The following is a 19,455-nucleotide window of genomic DNA, read 5'->3' on the forward strand; positions in this document are numbered from 1 at the left end:
CTGAAGTGTTTAGCTACAACCCGGTAACACTTTACAATAAGTGTGCACACGTGCATTAATTCATGTTTAATTAATGCACAGATAATCATGAGTTAATGTATAATTAATGAAGATCTAAACAATTTATTAATGATTACTACATCAGCAACTAATGAACATTCTATATGATTCATAGATTAAGTAATCAATAAATTGTTATTAGTTAAATGTCTCATAATGTATTAATTCCCTAATAACCCATTTTATTAACTAATAGTGTAAATTAATGTATTAATTACCAAAATGGTTTCAAGTCATGTATTTCAACTTTTAATTAATCATTATCTATAACTATATTACTTAACAATTAGTTAATAGTTATGTGCCTCAATAAGTAAAGTCATAACATAATGATAGATTTGCAAATCATTAGCTAATGAGTAATTAAAGCAGACAACTGGAAGTTGAAGTACATAGCTTTGACCACTGTGGTAACTAACACATGAATTTACACTATTAGTTAATAAAATAAGTTATTAGGGAATTAATACATTATGGCACAATGAACTAATAACAATTTATTGATTACTTAATCTATGAATCATATAGAATGTTCATTAGTTGCTGATGTAGTAATCACTAATAAATTGTTTAGTTATTCATTAATTATACATTAACTTGTGATTATTTGTGCATTAATTAAGCATGAATTAATGCTTATTTGTGCACACGTATTGTAAAGTGTTACCTACAACCCTAATCAAACACACCTTAGATGGCCAGTCAGGCTCCTCAAGACTGCTTAGAAATTGCAGACAGGTGTTCTGAAGCTGGCTGGAAATAAACTTTCCAGGAGAGTGGGTGCCCATGCAGGAACAGGGTTGAAGACCTCTGGCTTTGGACATTAAATGAGCAAAAGACTTATATCTGTAAGGAGAAAATAAATGGGAAAATACATCTGAAATTCCAGCTGTTGAGGAAGTGGGCTAGCAGCCATACATTTTTCTGGGAACTGACTGAAAGTAAGTAGGGCTGAACATGGTTGTGTCACCGCCCCATTGCGCTGACATGATAAAGGGCCCCAATGGACTGATTAACACATGAGTGTGAACGGCATATTCAGTACGCAGCAGCCATAGTCATGGATACTAAAGGATCTTTAAAGGTACTGTGTATTTGTGTGTGAATGAGAGCTTTCTGGTAATTGATATTTGTAAACAACATGATCCAGAGGTATAGCAAACAGGGAATTTTTGAAAAGCAGATATCTGAGAAAAAAAAAAGAATTGTCTGAGGTTAATTTGTGATACAATTGCTTTGAAATTTTGTTTTACTAGCAGAAACTTTCTATAAGTAAATTAATGTAGTCAAATTTTGCCACTGTAAAAGTTTGTTATATCAGTAATTTCAGTAATAATAGTTTCAAGTGTTCCAACAGGGTCATATAACTTCTCATGGCCAAAGTGATATACTGTTACTGGAAAGCCTGCCAATTTGGTTATTGTAAATGATGTGTAAGAGATTAGATTAGCTGTATATCTCTTTTGATTCATCATATAGTGCCACTGTTAGTGTAAAGGATTTGAATGTGGTTACTGTAAATGCCATGTAAGAGATTAGATTAGCTGTATATCTCTTCTGATTCAGCAAAAACCTTAACATTTATAGAATGCTTGTCATTGCTAAATGACCTGTGCACATTTGCTAAATTGCAAAATGTGCTTGTCATTGCCTTGTTCTAAATGTTCTTTTTTGACAAAATAATAACTTAGCAGCTGACAAGGATATGTAAGTATATGTAAGACTAAATTAGGTTAGGTGCTAGTAGATTTTTGAAAAGATGCTTCAAAAATGCTTGAAACTCCAGTCAAGGTATTCCAGAATACAATAATGCCTTTGGGACTGCAGAACGCACCTGCCATGTACCAGCACCTCATGATAATTACAAGCCTTACATGGATAACTTTGTGATTTATTCTGATTATATGATGAACATTTATTTACTGTAGCAGTGCTTTCCTCTCTCACATTAAACTTTGTATAACTCGCTTAGTGCATTTCTTAATATCTAATATACATCAGGGAATTATTTTTCCATTAAAACATAGACAAAAATACCAAAGATTCCAAAAGATTCTTCTTCATCTGTATTGCCAAAGATGGGCATAAGGTGTGATGTAGATGAGAACTTCTGCTCAACATGTTGAGTTGACTAGCATTGCTATGTTTGCATAGCCAAGCCAACTTTATGTGAATAAAACATACTCATACTGTAATGTTTGTTTTACACTATTCGAGTTCTTAAGTTTTTTTTTTCTTTGGTTAGACATACAATTTACTATTTTCCTGTCCCTTGAAAAAGCTCAGCATTCCCATTCCATCATTAGTTTGCACATTTTCAAGCTAACAGCAATACTTCTAACTTGTTTTGCTTTTTTTATAGAATTTAATAAGTGACCCAGAGAAGCTGTTCACCAAGCTTGAGAGGATTGGGAGGGGATCGTTTGGACAGGTCTTTAAAGGCATCGACAATCGCACACAACAGGTGGTTGCTATAAAGATCATTGACCTGGACGAGGCTGAAGATGAGGTGGAAGACATCCAACATGAGATCACAGTCCTCAGCCAGTGCAACAGCCCCTTTATTACAAAATACTATGGCTCTTATCAGAAGGTGAGGCCATTGGACCACTTCCCTAAAGCAGTTTAGCATGCATCAGACAGCTTGAGGTATATTTTTAAGCTGAATTTAAGCTATATGACATTTAGCAGGCCCCCCTAAACAAGGGTACTCTTAATAGGCTGATCTTTAAAACCAAATGACTGGAGAGCAACTCACAGAGTGTTGGATAGGGTTAGGAAAGTGCCCCATATATCAGTGGTCCCACTGCCTGTAAATGCCTTTTTGTGATCTGGTAACAACCCAGTTCCTGAAGGACTACTGGTGCATTCAAATCATGCTGGATAGATTGTATTTACGAGTTGAACACACAAGAATGCCACCACAAAGTAATTTTTTACGAGTGGGAAACTCAAAATGTTTGTCCTGGGATTCAGAGTTTTAGAATTTCAGGCATATCAGTGTGAAAACGTGTCAGATGCAATGGACACAGCCTAAGATTATATAGATATGAAGTATCTGTATTAATGGTAAATTTAGTAAATTCTGACCAAAATGACTTGCACCTGACATCGTAATGACAACTTGTAAATAAGAATGTCTCAGGATGACTTGAACGCAGCATACCATCTTGCAGAGTTCAAACACCTGAAGCAGCTAATCAAGGTATTTAGAATAGTGAAGTCTAAAGGATGGTAGTTCTCCAGGAACACGGTGCACTACGCCTGCTTTACAGATAACTGAACAGATGTATGACATTTCAATAAAATTTTAAAATTTAGTTCTTGCAATTTAAATCACAACTTTGCTATTTGGTTTTAGAGATTTTAAGAAATTACTGCTCTTCGTTAGACAAAAAGACAATAGTGACCTGTTATAAGTCAGTCCAAACTTGAATTACTGTATATGACTCAACATCTTTTGCAGGACACAAAACTGTGGATTGTCATGGAATATTTAGGAGGGGGCTCGGCTCTAGATTTGGTAAGAATTTTAATTTCCTTAACTTTAATGACCAATACAGTCAATATTTATGACAAAAATAGAAAAACTAATGACAAGTTAAACGTGTGTAATTTAAATCATATTTCTGTTAAATGTTTTGCTATAACCCAAATAAAATACTCATAAAACAGCTAACTAAGATCTTCAGGAATACTTAACTACAAACAGGTGTGTTTGAGCAAAGTTGGAAGAAAAGTCTGCAGAAACAGGAATGAGCAACCTTGCTCTAGGTAAAATCATTTAGGCCAGTGCTTCTCAAACATGTCGTGGAGCCTCATAAATTGAAGTAGTGACCTTGTTACAATCTAAAACGAGGAATTAGTGTAGCTAGTCAAATGTTATGTGATTGTAGATGTGGTGCCCGCCAGGGGACACCTTCGGTTCACTTATGTTTGTAGTGGCCACGACATATAAACTCGTGGGAACATGATATTATGTTGTGGCCACGAGATATTAATTCGTGGGAACGTCATATTAACTCGTGGGAACGTGATATTATGTCGTGGCCACGACAAACATAAGTGAACCGAAGGTGTCCCCTGGCGGGCACCGTAGTTTTCCATACGTTTTGAGTTCCACACATCTAACAATTCTGTTCTTTGATCTACAGCTGGATTCTCAAGCTCTTGATGAATCCCATATTGCCACCATTCTCCGAGAGATCCTGAAGGGTCTGGACTATCTGCACTCTGAAAAGAAAATTCACAGAGATATTAAAGGTGCCTGTGTTACCTATACACAGTTTTCTGCTATTAAAGTCAACTAATGATCTCCAGCATTTCAAAATGGCACTTCTTTTCAGAAAGGTCAAATGAACATGGCTGATGTGTGTTTGTATGTTTCTCTAGCTGCTAATGTCCTGTTGTCAGAGCAAGGTGATGTGAAGCTAGCTGATTTTGGTGTGGCTGGACAGCTCACAGACACACAGATCAAGAGGAAGACGTTTGTGGGCACTCCATTTTGGATGGCACCAGAAGTTATTAAACAGTCAGAGTATGACTCAAAGGTCAGATCCATTTACCATGTACTTATTGCATGTACAAAATTTTTAATCACAGGCTGGCATGGGTGAGTGATTTTCAATCTTAAACCTCATTTGTAGCTTATTCTTGCCTAGAATCATCCCCTTATGTAAAAAGAGAGAAAAAAATAACTGTCTATTTACACTAAGTGCAAATAGGCTGCCTTGTTTTACACTATCTCCACCCACCAAGTCTCGTGTTTCACTTTTTTTGACACGGCCGATGCGAGTTCGAATCCCCCTTCTGGCTAACTTTTTTCTCTCTTTTTAAATCTCATATCATACCGGAAAGGCATTTATTTTCAATAAAAATGAAGGACATAATTGAAAAGTTAAAAATAAAGTATCGGTTAGGCTGATGATACACTGGGCAACTTTTTGAGCAATGTTGCCGGGCAACTTTGGCAAATGTTGCCGTCAATGGGCAACCAGGTGAGATACAGGGCCCACGATTGATCTAAATTATCCAGATAGAAATCTGTTACCCATTTTCAATGGGAAAGTGCCCAAACAATATTGCAAAAAAAAGTTGCCCGATAAAATTGCTCAAAAAGTTGCCCCATGTATCATCAGCATAAGGGTTAAGGTAGGTGTCCCAATAAGGCAGTACCATTTAATAAATTCTCTATAACTCAGTACTCAGTATGTAAGTACTGCTTACTGTAGAATTGGTCTCTTAGGTGTGTGTGTGTGTGTGTGTGTGTGTGTGTGTGTGTGTGTGTGTGTGTGTGTGTGTGTGTGTGTGTGTGTGTGTGTGTCTGTATCTGTGTTTTGCAGGTAGATATTTGGTCATTGGGCATAACTGCAATCGAGCTAGCAAAAGGAGAGCCACCCCACTCTAATCTTCACCCCATGAAGGTGTTATTTCTCATCCCTAAGGAAAAGTCACCCACACTGGAGGGAAGCTACAGCAAGGCTTTCAAAGAGTTTGTAAATGCCTGTCTCAATAAAGACCCCAACCTTGTAAGTTCTGCCTGAAGGATTAGCTGATTTGTTTATGATGTTTAATTCAATTCTGCTTGAAGGTCTGCCTCCGTGAGCTGGACTGATAATCCAGCCCTGGAGGTCAAACCTTAAACAAACTCACCTACCTATAATGTTATAGTATTTTTTTGTGTGTTATCCCTGCCAGAGGCTAACAGCTGAAGAGCTTTTAAAACACAAATTTATCATTCAGTATGCCAAGAACACATCATATTTGATGGATCTTACTAGCAAGCACATGATATGGAAATTGGCCCATGATTGGACCAGCTCAGATTCAGAATCGTAAGCAAAAAACAATCATTGGCACATTTAGTTATATTAATATTCTAAATATTTATTCACTGAGAAAATATTTTGTGTACATGTCTTCAGAGATGACGGTGAAGCGTCTGGAGAGTCTGTTGATGATGGCTGGATCTTCGGCACTGTAAAAGAAATTAAGCCCACAGTAAATCAGAATAGAGTCACAAAAAATAAGGAACTACACAAGGAGGTGAGGAATCAGATATTCCAGTGTCAAAATATCAAAACAGGTAAAAGACAGTATTAAGTACACTTATAAGAAAAAGATGTTTTTCTAACCCTAACCCTAAATGATGTTTCATTAACAAAGTTCGGGAGAATCGCGTCAGATACTTAGCGTAAACATCACAAGAGGAGCCCACTCAAGTCAATCAGCGCCATAGGTTTAAATACAGCTGACTCACCTCCATTCACTTGATGGTTTATCAGTAACCCTCCACCACCCCATCTCCTCACTCCGAGTTCTCACTACTCCTATTGGGGGGGGTACTCTGGGTTCGGGCCATCCCCGAGCTCGGAGCCCTTCACCGGACAGCACGCCAAACATGCATTTCCATTCTCCGGCTAATTGTATGTAAGCGCGAACTCGTGAATGATACGATGTTAGTGAATCATCCTTCCATCCATCCATTATTTTGCTGTTTATCCAGGAACAGGTTGCAGTAGCAGCAGGCTAAATATGGCTGCCAGTATGTACTTTTCCCTTCGCAGATCCTCGTGGAGGTCCCAAGATGTTTCCATGACCTCCACCATGGAGGTCTCTCCGGTCACTATTCCCAATTAGACATTTCTGGAACACCTACCCTGGGAGACATCTAGGAGGCATTCTGATCATATCAGCTAGCTTTCGGAGGAAATGCATTATGAATTAGTCCTTGACAGCACCTTGAGATCCTGTCCATGAATATCACAAAGAGGATTGGTGTTGATATTTTTCTACACCTGTAGTTTCTCTGCTAGGACACCTGTGTGAATTTGAGTGAAACTGACTTCATACATTTATTCAAAATCAACAAAACACCAGGGGCCAGTTGCACCAGCTGTGTGCTAGTTAAAACTTAGCCTAGTTGTGACGTAAAGGGACACTAAGTTACAACTTATGCACTACTAAATATTTTTGCGTTGCACCATTAACTTAGTTTAAAAATAACTCTATGTATAAACTAAATATTTATGGAAGCTTCTGGTCAGGAGTAACTGTTGGAATAAAATAGCAGACTGAGTGAACTGCATCAATATACTCTTCTTTTAACTAACAACCTTCAATCCTTCAGGCATATATAATGCTTCTGATATTTACACTCACATTCATATTAAGAGAGAGAACAATATGTGAATAAACGTACGTTTCTTTTTTAGCGCATCTTCAACACCCCATCTACATCGCAAATCTATGCACTTCGTGTTGCACAAGTCAGATGAAATAATAAATAAATTGCATTTCTTTTTCCAGTATTTATTGATCCTTATTTATTTCAGTTAGTCCCTGAATGTCATTTACATACGTGAACCTGGACAAAAAAGCTTACATATAGACTAATTTTTTAATGGAAACTTGTTTTTACCGTTAGCATATGTGAGGCAAAAGAAATTAGAATGAAGGATAACTTACAATTCATAGCATTTTAACAAGTTCTGCTCGCATATTTGAAGGTCACTATTGGATGATTTAGTGTAAATGTCATATTATGTGACTATGCATTACTTTACAGAGAACTTACAAACTACTTGCTAAGTCCTGCCTTACGAACAACTGGTGCAACCAAATAATGCATAGATTTAGTTACAAACTAGCTAGTAGTTACTAAGCCTCTAGTGTGGACTTAAATTTCCAATTTAAGTAAGAACTTATGAATGGCTGGTGCAACCCTGCTCAGTTGATAAAAACATATTAAGCAAAAACTATTAAGATAAAAAAATGAGTTAATAAAAATGAGATAATTTTATACAGCATTTGGTTTATATTGCATTTGCATGCAAATGTGGGAGAGTGGAAAAGCAAGCTCACACAAAGAAGTCTCACATTTTACTGGCCTCCAGAGTACAAGTTTGGTGAACTCTGACCTGCAAATTTATACCATGTATCACAAAACAGTTTGACCAAATAGATTATTAATATGTCATGGCATGACCTCGTAGCTATGACATGTATGCTTTGTGGTTTTGGTTTTGTCATGTGTGCCATCTTCTGACCTAGTTTTCCCTTGCATGTCTTATTCAGCTAAATTAATTAGCCCATTAGCCCTCATTTTGTTTAGTATTTATAGTCATATGTTTCCTGAGTTCATTTGCCATGATTGTGAAGTTTTGTGAAATGCATTTCCCTGTTTCCCTGAGAAAATATGTTTATGTGCTATTCATACAACACGTGGCAGTAGTTGAATTAAAACAACTAATTTTCTAGAGTAGATTGTATGGTTTTACAGGTTGAATTTATTATTACATGCTATGTATTGAATTTAAGTTTTTAAAGAGATGCTGCGTCATATCACAACCATTGTGATGTCTGAAGATATTTTGTATGTCTATTTTGTACATCAAAGTCTAGTGTGACTGCTGCTTAATGCAGTGATATTGAGGCATTTACTGTATATGTTAGACACATCTGTCTATCTCTCATTGTTCAGGTTCCAGACAGAACAAAGAAGCCTCCGTCTAATAGCAAAGAGTCCAAGTCCTCTGTTATGTCCCCACATTTTGCAGAGGTAAGAATTTAATTAATGAACTGATTAACTTTTTAACTTGTGTGAGTACCATATACAGTGCATTCAGAAAGTATTCAAACCCCCTTCACTTTTTTTCAGTTTTGTTATGTTGCAACTTAATACTATTTTTTTTAATTAGTTTTTCTCATTAATCTACACTCTGTACCTCATAATGACAAAATGAAACTAAATTTTAGAAATGTCTGTAAATTTATTAAAAAGAAAAAATGAAATATGAAATTTACATCAGAATCTTTGTAACAACATTTTAAATTTAGCTCAGGTGCCTTTCATTTTCCATGATTGTTGCTGAGCTTTTTTCTGTACCTGTATTGGAGTCCACCTGAGGTAAATTAAATTGAGTGGACATGATTTAGAAAGGCACACGCCTCTAAAGCCTCACAGCTGACAATGCATATCAGAGCAAGAACCAAGCCATGAGATCAAAGGAACTGCTTGTAGAGCTCAGAGACCGGATTGTATCGAAGCACAAATCTGGGAAGCACTGAATGTTCCCAAGAGCAGGCTTCTATAATTCTCAAATGGAAGAAGTTTGGCCCAAGCTGGGTTAATGGTGAAGGGCCTTGTCTAGACTAGTGACCAAGAACTTGATGGTCACTTTAGTTGAGCTCCATGATCATGTTTTTCAGCGGTAGGGACTGAGGGACTCATCAGAGTAGAAGAAAACTCAGTGTACCAAAAAAATTTGATAGCCTTAATAAAAACCTAGAACATCAGACTGGGCCAAAGGTTCACCTTCTAACATGACAATGACCCTAAGCACACAGCCAAGGCAACACAGGAGTGGCTTTGAGACAATGGTCTAGAGTGGCCCAGCAGAGCCCTGACTTGAATCCTATCAAACATCTATGGAGAGACCTGAAAATGGCTGTATACCAATGGTCCTCATCCAACCTGGCAGAGCATGAGAGGATTTGCAAAGAAGAATGGCAGAATATCCCACAATCCAGGTATGAAAAGCTTGTTGCATCATACCTAAAAAGACTTGAGGCTGTAATTGCAGCCAAAGGTGCTTCAACTAAGTACTGAGTATAAGGGTATGAACATATACCTTTACCTATACTTAGGTAAATGTGATATTTCAGTTTTTTCTTTTTAATAAATTTACAGACATGCCTAAATTTCTGTTTTCACTTGGTAATTATGAGGTATCAGCATTGTAGCATCAGGCTGCAACATAACAAAATTGAGGGGATCTGAATACTTTCTGAATGCACTGTCTGTGCTGATATTTACCTGTTTGCCTGAGTTGAACTTCACAGTTCAAATGATCAGGCAAATGAATATCAGTGCCTACTGAACTACAATGCTATATGTATTCAAAGTCTCAATGGAAGGGGCACACGCTTCTTGGCATTCAGCCTCAACCCCATCTCTTTCATATGTGCGAGGATGACTTCTCAATCCTGAAACACCTGCTGGTGAGATTGCGCTAATATCAGCCAGTATGTGATCTGTTTAATATGCAGATGCCCTGGAGTCTGAGAAGAGCCAAGGTGGCATCAACGCACTTGGTGAAAGTGTGGGGTGAGAGTGATATAACGAAAGGGAAGAACCTGATATTGCTATCCTTCACCCACAAAAGCAACCTCAGGAACTTCCTGTGTTGAGGAAGGATGGACACATGGAAGTATGCATTCTTCAGATCTATCATGATAAACTAGTCCTCAGACTTGATCTGAGGCAAGATCCATTTGATAGTGAGCTTCTTGAACTGATAGAGTGGTTAAAGAGATACAGAGCTATGATCAGACGCAACCTAAAGGTCTACTAAGGAAACCAGACTCTCAAGGCTGGCAGTGGTTTGCTTGGTGGCACGGACTACGATTGGGGAAAAATAGAAGGTTCCTGGAGAAAGGACATTCATGTCGCAACAGAATACACTTGTGCAGTTTTCAGTTTCTCACGCCTCTAGACCAGTTGCAATGTCTCACTAGTATGAGCCAAAAACATCTCCCGGTATGTGAGGCTGGCGGGCTCAGTACGCACACTTTCCTCATCATTACCAACTACATCCATGTCCTCGTTCTGACTGGATGACGCCAGCAACTTTTATTCTCTGAACCCAAAGGCTCCAAAGAGAGCTAGTCTGGATTCTACTGCTTGCGACAGAAGCAGAAAGAATCAGACCTTTTTCCAGCTTCTCTACAAGTTCCATCTGCGATCCCTGTGACTGGAAATTCTGCTATACCTCAGCAGCACCGAGACCTGAGCCATGAGGTGCAGTTGTCTGTCCTACTTCCATTGAGAATAATGACAGATGCGATCTGTTTTTTTCTATTGAAAATTGCTCACAATTAACGTGCTCCTCTCCCAAACACATACGCATAGGTCTTACAGGTCTTTGGGTGTCAAAAATCTTGAACAGGGAGACATGCACGTCCTAAAATGCTCAGTTGAACTCTTATCCATGTCCTCAATTGGTTTAGTATTTACAGTCCTATGTTTCCTGAGTTTATTTGTCCTGTCTAATGTCAAATGTGAAGTTCCCTTTGTTTTCATAAAATGTTTGAAAACTGTTAACAACTGTTCTCCTAGTTTATTCATAAATTAAAAGAACATGAATTGCATTTTCAGTATTAAAGAAAAATGGAGTAGGTTGTATTTTTTCACAGTTTAACAAAAAATCTTGTTTGTATGTCAAAGTCTAGTGTGACCGCTGCTTGATGAAGTGATATTCAGACATGTATACATCAGACTTACACATCTGTCTGTCAATCAATGTTTAGGTTACAGAGAGTGCAAAGAAGACTCAAGTGTGTAAAGGGTCCAAGTCTCAAGTCTCTATTATGGCTGCATGGTTTACAGAGGTAAGAATTTGATACTGATTCTTTTCAACTTGTGTGTGTACTATGTTCTGATGTTTATCTAGAGTTGAAATTTGCAGTTTAAATGATCAGGCAAATGAATATCAGTGCCTACTGAACTACAATGCTGTTTGAATTTAAAGTCTCAATCACAGGAGCACACTCTTCTTGGTGTTCAGTCTAAACCCCAGCTCTTTCATACAGTGCTGACACCATCTCGATACTGAATTGCCTACTGCTGAGACTGCATTAATATCAGCCAGTCTTCAAAGTAATTTTGTATGCGGATACCCTGTAGTCTGAGAAAAGTTAAGATAGCATCATCACACTTGGTGAAAGTGTGGGCTGAGAGTGATAGACTGAAGGGAAAAACCCAATATTGATATTTTGGTAACACTTTCTATGAAGCCCATATTTATAATACATTATAAGGATATTCTTAAGGCATTATAATTAATTTATAATGCATTATAAAAAACCTTATAATATGTTATATCATCTCATGAGTATTCATAAGAACAGTTTTAATGTATTATAATTTTTACTTATTTGTGGTTATAGCTTTTAAGAGTATGATTACCTCCTCCATAGTTATAATGTATTATAAGTCTCATATCTTGCCATGTTTCTCATGTCACTTTACTTAAAGCATACAAAGACCACTTATAAGTAATTATAATAATATTTCTCAAAGAGCCATATGATCAGGTTGAAAGGACCGATTCACTGGCCCGAAAACGAAGTTCCAGTGATCTTGCTGAAGGTTTACTGCATGTTCGGTCTTTTACAGCGCTTCAAGAGTTGCGTTTCAATTTTAGTCTAGCTCTGTTCTAATCTGACTCCAATTTTAAGTGATCATTAAATTTAGACTGTATTTCCAATCAAAAGGTTATCACAAATATCGATTATGAATTAAACTACTTGATTATTCTAGACATTCCATATTTTCAATTATTCGTTCGTTGGAGGACCTAATGTCTATAACAAAAGTCTCCTCACAATTTACTACTCATTGATTTCAGGACATATCATGATAACCAAATATAACATTTTATTTGTCAGGTAAAATCTATCATGCCAATTACACAATTAAACAATAAGAACCCAATTCAGTTTCAATTTAGATAAATACATAACCTCAATTACTCAAAGATGTATCTAAGAGTGGGAAAGGCATACCTGACTATCAGAGAGACACACTGCAGCATGAGAGAGACCTGGAGGTTTAGCTCCAGAGACCCTCGCATACATACAGTGTGGGGGTTTTGGCTACAAAAGATCCCAAAGTTGTGTTTCATCACTTGCCTTATATACCAGACCAGAACAAACAAATATTCCAATCAGTTGTAAACACAAAGACCTTTTGATGTGTCAGGAAGTCTCGCAACCCAGGGTCACACCTTCCCATCTGCCCCTAAAGGTAAAACACACCCAATAGCAGCAAACCCAATTCTATGGAAGTTTTCAATCTTTCTTACAGTATATGTGACTTCTATAAAACTGAGGCCATTTTACCAATCGCACAGAGACCATTAGAATGATTCCAAACATGAAGGGGAAAGACAATATATTCACAAAGATATACTATGTGGAACTTATAGTGACTTTCACCAAGAGCTTTTAGGGTGAGAGGTGTGAGAGTGAGGGGTGAAGAGAGGGGGGTTGTTTGGTCTTCTTTGAAGATCCCTTAGTTTTGTTGTTTTGTTGCATGCCATCTGTTCGTACTGTATTTTAAATCCATGAGGAGACAATTTCACTCCTTACAAGGTATTAGATGAGATATGACACATTTGTATTATCAGTTTGATTATTTTGATAGTACCCTTTAGACAGCTTTTGATAAGTAACTCTGCAACTGCATGTCAGCTAGCAGTAATTATTATTAGTAGTATGCTAAATATATGCTAACACTGTATTTTGATGGTTCCCCAAAGACAAACTGATTATAAGTAACTTTGCAAGTATGTGAACCTTCTACCTAGCCTAACCTTAACCTAAGTCTACTAATACTCTAAGGAGTTGGAAAGTGTAAGCTTGTAGTCAATAGACTAAGGCGACCATCAAAATAAAAGATAATGTAAAAAATAAATGTAATATGATATAGTCCATCATAAATTAGGTAGATTAAATATGCGTCCATTGTGTGTTAATAATAAATAATCATAATTTTAAAACTTATAACCTCAAATACACAAGTATTATAATGTATTATAATTGTTGTTATGAATATTCATGAAATGATATAACATATTATAAGGTTTATTATAATGCATTATGCATTCATTATAATGCCTTAGAAATACCCTCATAATGTATTATAAATAGGGGCTTCATAGAAAGTGTTACCGATATTTTTTTCAATGAAAGCAAATCTCAGGATTTTCCTGTGTTGAGAAAGGATGCACCCTTCAAATCTATCATGACAAACCAGCCCTTGGATCTGATCTGAGGTACAATCTGTTTGATAGTGAGCATCTTGAACCGAAAGACTTTGATAGCTTGGATCAACAGATGCAGATCTATGATCGGACACATCCCACCCATCCTTCTTTGGAGAGATGAAGTATCAGCTGTAGAACCCAGACACTTGCAGGAGAGAAGGAACGTCTTTCTCAAGACACTGTCTACTTCTTTTTTCCATTACCAGAAGCTCAGGATTCTGTAGCTTCTTTCTACAGTCCAAACTAATTTTGTATCTCTAGTTTGTATGTCAAAGTCTAGTTTGACAGCTGCTTAATAAAGTGATATTTAGACATGTATACATCAGACTTACACATCTGCCTGTCAATCAATGTTTAGGTTGGAGACAGTGCAAAGAAGCCTCCATTCAATGGCAAAGAGTCCAAGTCTAAAGTCTCTACTATGCCCACACTGTTTGTAGAGGTAAGAATTGGATTATAATTACCTTTTCAGCTTGTACCAATAATAGAGTTAAGAAATCTCACAATACAAAGGGGGATCTTATCAAAGGAAACCCGACCTGACCAGTACATTTTTGACAAAAACTGCCAAAAAGATAGCCTGAAAGAGACTTACACATCTGCCTGTCTCTCATTGTTTAGGTTGGAGACAGTGAAAAGAAGCCTCCAATCAATAGCAAAGAGTCCAAGTCTCAAGTCCCTATTATGCCCACACAGTTTTCAGAGGTAAGAATTTGATTCTGTTGAAATTTTCAACATGTGTGCTGATAAGCACTTGGTGTTCTGATCTGTACCTGATCTGAGGTACAATCTGTTTGATAGTGAGCATCTTGAACTGAAAGACTTTCATAGAGGTGACAGCATCTCAATGCCAAATCACCTGCTAATAATATCAGCCAGTCTTCAAAGTAATGCACTATGCAGATTCCTTGGAGTATGAGAAGAGCCAAGGGCAGGGTGAGAGTGATGGACTGAAGGGAAGAACATGATTTTGGTATGCTTCGCCCACGAAAGCAACCCTCAGGATCTTTCTGTGTTGAAGAAGAATGGACATGTGGAAGAGAAGGAGACCATAGAACTCCCAGAGGTGAGGGGAGACCAGAGGACTCATAGGCTACTGAGTTGGCATCCACGATCCACCGGCTTATGGAAGGCTTAGCAGCAGGGCGGCCTCTCCTCAGAGGGCCGTAACAGACCAAAAGTTGGTCAGCCTTCCTCCACAGGGCAGTTCTGTGGATACAATTAAGCTTCTGCTGGTCAGGCTCCCGAAAAGGGAGGAGGATGGAAAGCCTGCAGTACAACAGGATGAGGTGCAACCTTGGGGACCTTAGGAAGGTATCCCGCCTTGGGATACAGAAACGTTTTGGCCATTCCAGGCGCAAATTTGATAAAGGAAGGAGCCACTGAGAGGGCTTGAAGGTCCTCAACCCTCTGAAGAGACGTGATGGTCAAGAGAAAGGCAGTCTTAATAGTGAGAAGGCAATCAGAGATCTCTTCTAAGGGTTCAATGGGAGGATTACACAAACTTACACCCCCTCAGGGGCCACACCCATAGTTTCCACAGCTCCTGGCGGGGGTGAACGATGTCACCTCCTGCCTGTGAGAGGAGATCCGTCCTGCCCGGAATCTCCCAGGGGCAGCCGTCTAGGAGGGAAATCAGGTCCGAGAACCATCCTCGACCCGGCCAGTACGGGGCAACTAACACAAGTTGGACCCCGTCCTGGCGCACTCTCGCCAGAATTCCCGGAAGCAGAGCGATCGGGGGGAAAGCGTACAGACGTAGCCTCGGCCACATCTGTACCATGGCATCCAGCCCCAGGGGAGCTGGATGACTCAGAGAGAACCAGAGGGGACATTGCTCATTCTCCTGAGTTGCGAAGAGGTCAACCTGTGCCTGGCCAAAAACTCTCCAGATCTGCTTCACTACTGCAGGGTGAAGCATCCATTCCCCCGGGCCTCGGCCCCTGCCTCAACAGGAAGTCTGCTCCCAAGTTGAGATGCCCAGGGATGTGAACTGCTCTGTTTCCCTTGGGACCACATATGTATCTGGTGCGCCAGCTTGTACAAGGGGCGCGAATGCAGACCTCCTTGGTGGTTGATGTAAGAGACCACCGCTGTGTTGTCGGTGCGCACCAACACATGGCAATCTCTTAGGTCCGGAAGAAAGTTTCTCAAAGCCTGAGACACGGCCAACATCTCCAGGCAATTGATGTGCCAACTGAGATAATGGCCCCTCCACAGACCACGGGCCGAGCAGCCACTCATGACCGCTCCCCAGCCGGTGAGGGATGCATCTGTCGCAAGCTTGACACAGCGACAAGGAGCTCCCAGCACGGGGCCATGAGTTAGAAACCAAGGTTTCCTCCACATGTCTAAGGCACGAAAGCATCGCCGTGTGACCTTGATCATGCGAAGTGGGTTTCCCCTCAGGGAGAACCCCTTGGTTTTGAGCCACCACTGAAAGGGTCTCATGTACAGCAGGCCAAAAGGAATTATGTTGGACGCAGCTGCCATCAGACCCAGCAGTTTCTGGAACCGCTTGACAGTGAGTGACCGGCCTTCTCTTACTCTCATGACTTCGGTGAGGATTGATTTGACACGAGAGGGAGACAAATGTGCCCACATCGTGGAGGAATCCCACACCACGCCAAGATAAGTGGTCCTCTGTAATGGAGAAAGCACACTTTTCTTGGCGTTTAGTCTTAACCCCAGCACTTTCATGTGTGACAGAACAACATCTCGATGTTGAACCGCGATCTGATTGGACTGGGCCAAAATCAGCCAGTCGTCGATATAGTTGAGTATGCGGATGCCCTGGAGTCTCAGAGGAGCCAGTGCTGCATCCACACACTTCGTAAAAGTGCGGGGTGAGAGTGCAAGGCCGAAAGGAAGAACCCGATATTGGTATGCTTTGCCCCTGAATGCAAACCTCAGGAACTTCCTGTGTTCGGGAAGTATGGAGACATGAAAATAGGCGTCCTTTAGATCTATTGTCACAAACCAGTCCTCGGACCTGATTTGAGACACGACCTGCTTGACAGTCAGCATTCTGAATCTTAGCCGCATGACTGTACGGTTCAGCAAGCGTAGATCTAAAATGGGCCTCAGGCCCCCATCCTTCTTGGGAACAATGAAGAACTAGCTGTAGAACCCAGACTCTCGCTCGTGAGGAGGGACCACCTCGATGGCCTCCTTCCTCAGGATAGTATTCACTTCTTGTTCCATAACCAGAGCCTGCTCGGGACCCACAAGAGTGGGAAAAACTCAGCTGAAGCGAGGAAGAGGGGCACCGAATTGAATATGGTAGCCCTTTTCTACAGTCTGCAGGACCCATTGAGACACATTTGGCAGAAGTTTCCACGCTCCCAGAAAGTCTACTAAGGGAATCAGCCTCTCGAGGCTGACCTCTGGCGTTACAGGAACAGTTAACTCGGGGTCCTAAAGCGGCGGACCGGCAGGAAAACACCAAGTTAGCTGTTCAAGGGACCTTCGTGAAGGTCGCGAGCTCCTTGGCACCGCTACGATGTCGGGTGGTAGCTGAGTGATATGCTGGTTGGGGACCGCTGCGCCCTGAAACACCAGGTGTAGCAGGGTTGGCAAAGCGATCCCCTGAGGACACTGAGGAGAGACGGGCACCGTATGATGAGGTGTTAACCGCTCTTCCCCAGAGGGGACTGTCCTCATTCACCCTGGGTCGCAACCGTCAGGGCTTTTTGGCCGAACTCTTCTTAGACTGCAAGACCACCCTCAGGTCAGTCTTGGGCTTAGAAGAGCCCGGCCTAGAGCATCAATGTGGCCCGCGGTCCCTACCACTGGGGGGAGCACGCAAGGTGACGCTCTGCTTCTGGGCCTCCCTGTATGAGGAGCTAGCATGCCGCGAACCCCTGAGCTGGAGCACGGCAAGGGAGGAAAGCCTGACCTGCTTGCCCAACAGAGCCAAAGTTGTCTTAAGCGGCCTGGAGGGCAAGGTCGGAGCCTTCAGAGACGATGCCGCATCAGGGGACAGATAGCTCGCAAGCGTCTGTTCCACCTGGGGCATCGCCTTGTACGGATGCTCTGACAGCCCCGCTATGTTAGTGTAATGGGCGGCAGACGGGCTGTAGAGACACGAGGAGAAAGGTTTTCCCCACAACCTCGACACCATCTGCCAGTCCAGTTTTGAAGCGGCAACGGCATGAGTGACCACCTCCAGCAGCCCCTCATACTGGGGAGAATGCACATGCTTTTGAGCTTCCTGGTCGGTGACGTCATCAAGCTGGTGACGTCTCGCGATTCCATTGGGCTGATTGCACACATGATTCAGAGTGTGCTGCCCTCCAGAGTACAAGTTTGGTGAACTCTGAAAGAGATCTGCAAATTTATACCATGTATCACAAAACAGTTTGACCAATAGATTATTAATATGTCATGGCATGACCTCGTAGCTATGACATGTATGCTTTGTGGTTTTGGTTTTGTTGTGTGCCATCTTCTGACCTAGTTTTCCCTTGCATGTCTTATTCAGCTAAATTAATTAGCCCATTAGCCCTCATTTTGTTTAGTATTTATAGTCATATGTTTCCTGAGTTCATTTGTCATGATTGTGAAGTTTTGTGAAATGCATTTCCCTGTTTCCCTGGAAAAAATGATTTATGTGCTATTCATACAACACGTGGCAGTAGTTGAATTAAAAGAGCTAATTTTCTAGAGCAGATTGTATGGTTTTACAGGTTGAATTTATTATTACATGCTATGTATTGATGCTCTCATGTGAACTGCCAAAATACAGACAGCATGTTACATGTCCCACAAGAGACAGTAATATATTGGACCACTGTTACACTACAATAAGGAATGCATATCCCTCGGGCAGCTTTGGGACTCTCTGATCACTTCCTGGTTCATCTTATACCAACCTACAGGCAAAAACTTAAATCTGCTAAACCTGTTGCAAAGTCTGTAAAGAGATGGACCAACGAAACAGAGCAGGTTTTACAGGCATGTTTTGAATGTACTGATTGGAGTGTTTTTGAAGCTGCTGCCACTGATCTGGATGAGCACACTGAGACTGTAACTTCATATATCAGGTTTTGTGAAGATATGTGCATTCCTACCAGGACTTGTTTAACTTACAACAATGACAAACCGTGGTTCACTACAAAACTGAGACAGCTACATCATTCCAAAGATGATGCTTATAGGAAAGGGGACAACGTCTTGTATAAGGCCAAAAACACACTGGAAAAGATCAAAGTGGCAAAGAGAAATTATCCAGAAAAAATAAGGAACCAATTTCATTCCAGTGACTCTTCATCAGTGTGGAAAAGTCTAAAAGACATCATCAATTACCTGACACCATCCCCCAGCACTGTGGAGAATCAACAACTGGCAGACGATCTGAATGAGTTCTATAGTAGGTTTGAAGAAACACCATTTACACCTCCAACAACACCTCTCTTCCCCACTCCTGCAACTCACATTCAAATCAGTGAAGATGAGGTGCGCCAGGTCTTCAAAAAGAACAAAAGAAGAAAGTCACCAGGCCCTGACGGTGTGACAGCAGCCTGTCTGAAATCCTGTGCTGATCAGCTGGCCCAATACAGATAGT

At 40.4% G+C, this 19,455-nt stretch overlaps 1 protein-coding gene across 1 annotated transcript in view; it reads left to right on the forward strand.

Moving 5' to 3' along the window:
• The first annotated feature begins 1,120 nt into the window (after positions 1 to 1,120).
• stk24a (serine/threonine kinase 24a (STE20 homolog, yeast)) overlaps positions 1,121 to 19,455 on the forward strand; it is a 62,305-nt gene continuing 43,970 nt past the window's right edge. Inside the window, exons 1-9 of the mRNA XM_073845024.1 lie at positions 1,121 to 1,144; positions 2,423 to 2,653; positions 3,527 to 3,583; positions 4,215 to 4,323; positions 4,453 to 4,610; positions 5,403 to 5,588; positions 5,758 to 5,894; positions 5,985 to 6,105; positions 8,543 to 8,620. Of these exons, the coding sequence (XP_073701125.1) occupies positions 1,121 to 1,144; positions 2,423 to 2,653; positions 3,527 to 3,583; positions 4,215 to 4,323; positions 4,453 to 4,610; positions 5,403 to 5,588; positions 5,758 to 5,894; positions 5,985 to 6,105; positions 8,543 to 8,620 (1,101 nt within the window). The remainder of the gene's footprint in view (positions 1,145 to 2,422; positions 2,654 to 3,526; positions 3,584 to 4,214; positions 4,324 to 4,452; positions 4,611 to 5,402; positions 5,589 to 5,757; positions 5,895 to 5,984; positions 6,106 to 8,542; positions 8,621 to 19,455) is intronic.

The sequence above is a fragment of the Garra rufa genome, chromosome 8 (genome assembly GCF_049309525.1).
Source record: "Garra rufa chromosome 8, GarRuf1.0, whole genome shotgun sequence".
Lineage (NCBI taxonomy): Eukaryota > Metazoa > Chordata > Actinopteri > Cypriniformes > Cyprinidae > Garra > Garra rufa.